General features: G+C 59.9%; 1 protein-coding gene across 1 annotated transcript in view; it reads left to right on the plus strand.

Annotated features, from left to right (window-relative positions):
- The window catches only part of LOC127749485 (zinc finger protein 784-like), a 165707-nt gene that overhangs the window by 15661 nt on the left and 147064 nt on the right, over window positions 1-2982 (plus strand). The window contains exon 2 of the mRNA XM_052267729.1: window positions 2141-2371. Coding sequence (XP_052123689.1) covers window positions 2141-2371 — 231 coding nt within the window. The remainder of the gene's footprint in view (window positions 1-2140; window positions 2372-2982) is intronic.

Here is a 2982-nt window from a genome sequence, read left to right on the forward strand (position 1 = left end):
CCCTCCCGCCTCCTCCCTCCGCCACCTACAATATGGAGAGCTTTGTCCACGTCATAGCCGCCAGCCATGCGGCTCATTTATCGAGTGTCAGGCAGAGGCGGAGCGAGCGCCGGGCGTGGCGGAGCGTGGTGGGGCGTGGCGGGGCGTGGTGGCGCAGTGCCACCCGCCGCACCGCACTCCCTGGCGTACCCACCGCCCCGCGCGCTCCCTGCTGGAACGCCTCGGGACTTGCCCCGCCCCGCCACACCCCGCCGCGCCCCACCCTCCGCAAGTACTCCCTCATGTATATAACCCACCCCCTCTGGCCGGCCTAATACACCCGTCCAAGGGCCGTACTTGCCCCATTACGGTCGCCGGACACTACGCCGGGGCCGCGGCGGCCTCTAAACTACAACTAGGGTCAAAGCGACAGCGAAAAGAGAAACGCGAAAAAAGGGTGTGGCGAAAAGTTGTACCACCTAGCGACCTTGACCCGAGGAGTGATATAATGAAATGATAGTAAAAAGGATGCTGGGGAAGGAGCCCCCGGTTTTCCTCGTCATATCATCCCAATTGCCAACCGAATGAGATACTTTGGTACCCTGTCCCAGCTGGGTCTGCGCAGCGGCGCGCCCTCGCCCGGACCCTATGCCACCCCCACCCCCTCTCAAACTTTATCTTGAGGGTGTCCTGGGCAGTAGGGGCCCGGCCGAGCCCCCTGGCGCCCGAGCGGGGCGCGCGGGGCAGAGGCCACTACAAACGACAGTTTTCGTTTGACGGGGTGCCCTCTATCAGCGTGGCGGGGCGGGGGCGGGCGCGCCCCAGGCCGCAGGGCGCACACCCCGCCCCGCACCGCCGCGTCCTGCCGCGTCCCGCAGGCCGCATGAGCCTGACACTCGATAAATGGCCGAGAGGTGGGGCCGGGTCGGGCCGGCGGGCTGGGACCGGGGTGCGCTGCGCCGAGCGCCTGGGAGGTAGGCAACGCGAGCGCACGGCTGCCTAACGGGACTGCCTACCGCAGAGGCGCTGAGCAGAGCGCCTGGCAGGTAGGCAACGCGAGCGCACGGCTGCCTAACGGGACTGCCTACCGCAGAGGCGCTGAGCAGAGCGCCTGGCAGGTAGGCAACGCGAGCGCACGGCTGCCTAACGGGACTGCCTACCGCAGAGGCGCTGAGCAGAGCGCCTGGCAGGTAGGCAACGCGAGCGCACGGGAGCTTAACGGGACTGCCTACTACGGAGGCGCTGAGCGCTCAGCGGAGCGCCTGGGAGGCAGGCAACGCACGCGTACGGATGCCTAACGGAACTGCCTACTCCTGATGCGTCCGTGCAACAATATTCTAACTGTTTTGCTGTATCTGTTTCGCTCGACGCATCCGTGCAACACTGGCGAATCTGTTTAGGACGGACGAACAAAGGCGAATGTGCTTTTTCAGAATTTCTGCACCCCTATCTTTAGAAGTCTCTCACTCCTCGATTTGACGTCAGATCACTATGAACGAAGCATCATTGCACCCGTTATTGAGCCTTCAATAGAATACGACCTCAACTGAAGCGATCCAACGTCACATCGAAGAGTATGAAGCGTTCAAAGATAGGTCTGCGGGAATTCTGAACGAAGAGTATGAAGCGTTCAAAGATAGGTCTGCGGGAATTCTGAAAAAGCACATTCGCCTTTGTTCGTCCGTCCTAAACAGATCCGCCTTTGTTCGTCCGCCCTTCTCAGATTCGCCCTTGTTCGTCCGTCCTAAACAGATTCGCCAGTGTTGCACGGATGCGTCGCGCTATCCCAAAAGACTGTCCTAACTCCCTTTGTCAGTTTTCTTAGCGAAAATCAACTGGCCGTTGGCTTGTAAAATACGGTGTGTTTGTCTTTTTTTTAAATCACCTTGAATTATTTCTTAAGTTCTTGCTGGTCTGGTGCGTTTAGGCCGTTGTGCTGTTCTCCAAGTTTTCGCCCTCATCGTGGTAACGTAACCGAATTATTGACATTTCAGCCCAAACTCATCGTATCGTAGCCGTAGCTCCTTTCGCGGCCCGTCCCGTGTTAACGCGTGTTTGATGTTCGTGATCGGCTGGTGTATTCGGACTCCTACAACTTTCGAAAAAGTCGAGTATTTTAGTGAGTGCTGCACTGACCTCTCTTTTCCTGGTGTGCCCCTAGGTGACGAGTCGGAGGAGGGCGAGGCCGTGTGTGAGGCGGTCGTGGGGGAGGCCCCGGCGGGCGAGGCGCAGGGCGAGGCCATGCAGGCCATGTCGGCGCCGCTGCCGCCCGTGCAGCTGGCCCGGGCCGCGCCGCTGCCGCTGGGCCCGCTCACCATCTCCGAGGACGTGGACAGCGTCGAGGGCCTGAAGCGCGCGCTGCTCAACCGCTGCGGCCTGCAGCAGCTGTCGGGTAAGCCACGAGATATTACCTGAAAGAGAATAAGAGCGACACAAAAAACCGCACGTTATCAAATACGTAGAGGTCCTCGCTCTCGCGGATGAATAACACGCCAAAGTTAAAAAAAAGGAAAAAAGGTTTGTCAAACGTGTATCCCTTAAAAAGGTGGCGGTGAAAACAAAAGAAGCGTGAGGGGAAAAAAGGTGTAAGGTGGCGGGAGATAAGATAAAGAGGAGCTCGACAGAGCGGGGCGAGGCGGGGCGGGGCGGGCGCTCTGCAAACCTCATTGTCCCGGGGCGCAGCGCAGCCCGCTGCCATTGTGGTCCTGGAGCCACCCTGTCTTCACCCTGGAGCCGCCTGGAGAAGCTGCTGGAGAAGCTGGAGCAGCAGGGCGAGCGGGCTGCAACCTCACGGGCCAGCGGGGCCTGCCGACGAGACAAGACAATGCGCGTGGGATAATTCATGTATAACATCAGCTGCAGCAGTGCGGGTGTGTGTGTGTGTGTGTGTATGTGTGTGTGTGTGTGTGTGTATGTGTGCGCGTGTGTGTGCGTGTGCGTGTGTGTATCTGTCTCGTCAGTGACTGTCTGTGTCTCCGCGTAGGGAGGTGGCGGGGGGAGGGG

This window comes from Frankliniella occidentalis, unplaced genomic scaffold (assembly GCF_000697945.3).
Source record: "Frankliniella occidentalis isolate FOCC.00 unplaced genomic scaffold, Focc_3.1 Scaffold58, whole genome shotgun sequence".
In the NCBI taxonomy this organism is placed as follows: Eukaryota; Metazoa; Arthropoda; class Insecta; order Thysanoptera; family Thripidae; genus Frankliniella; species Frankliniella occidentalis.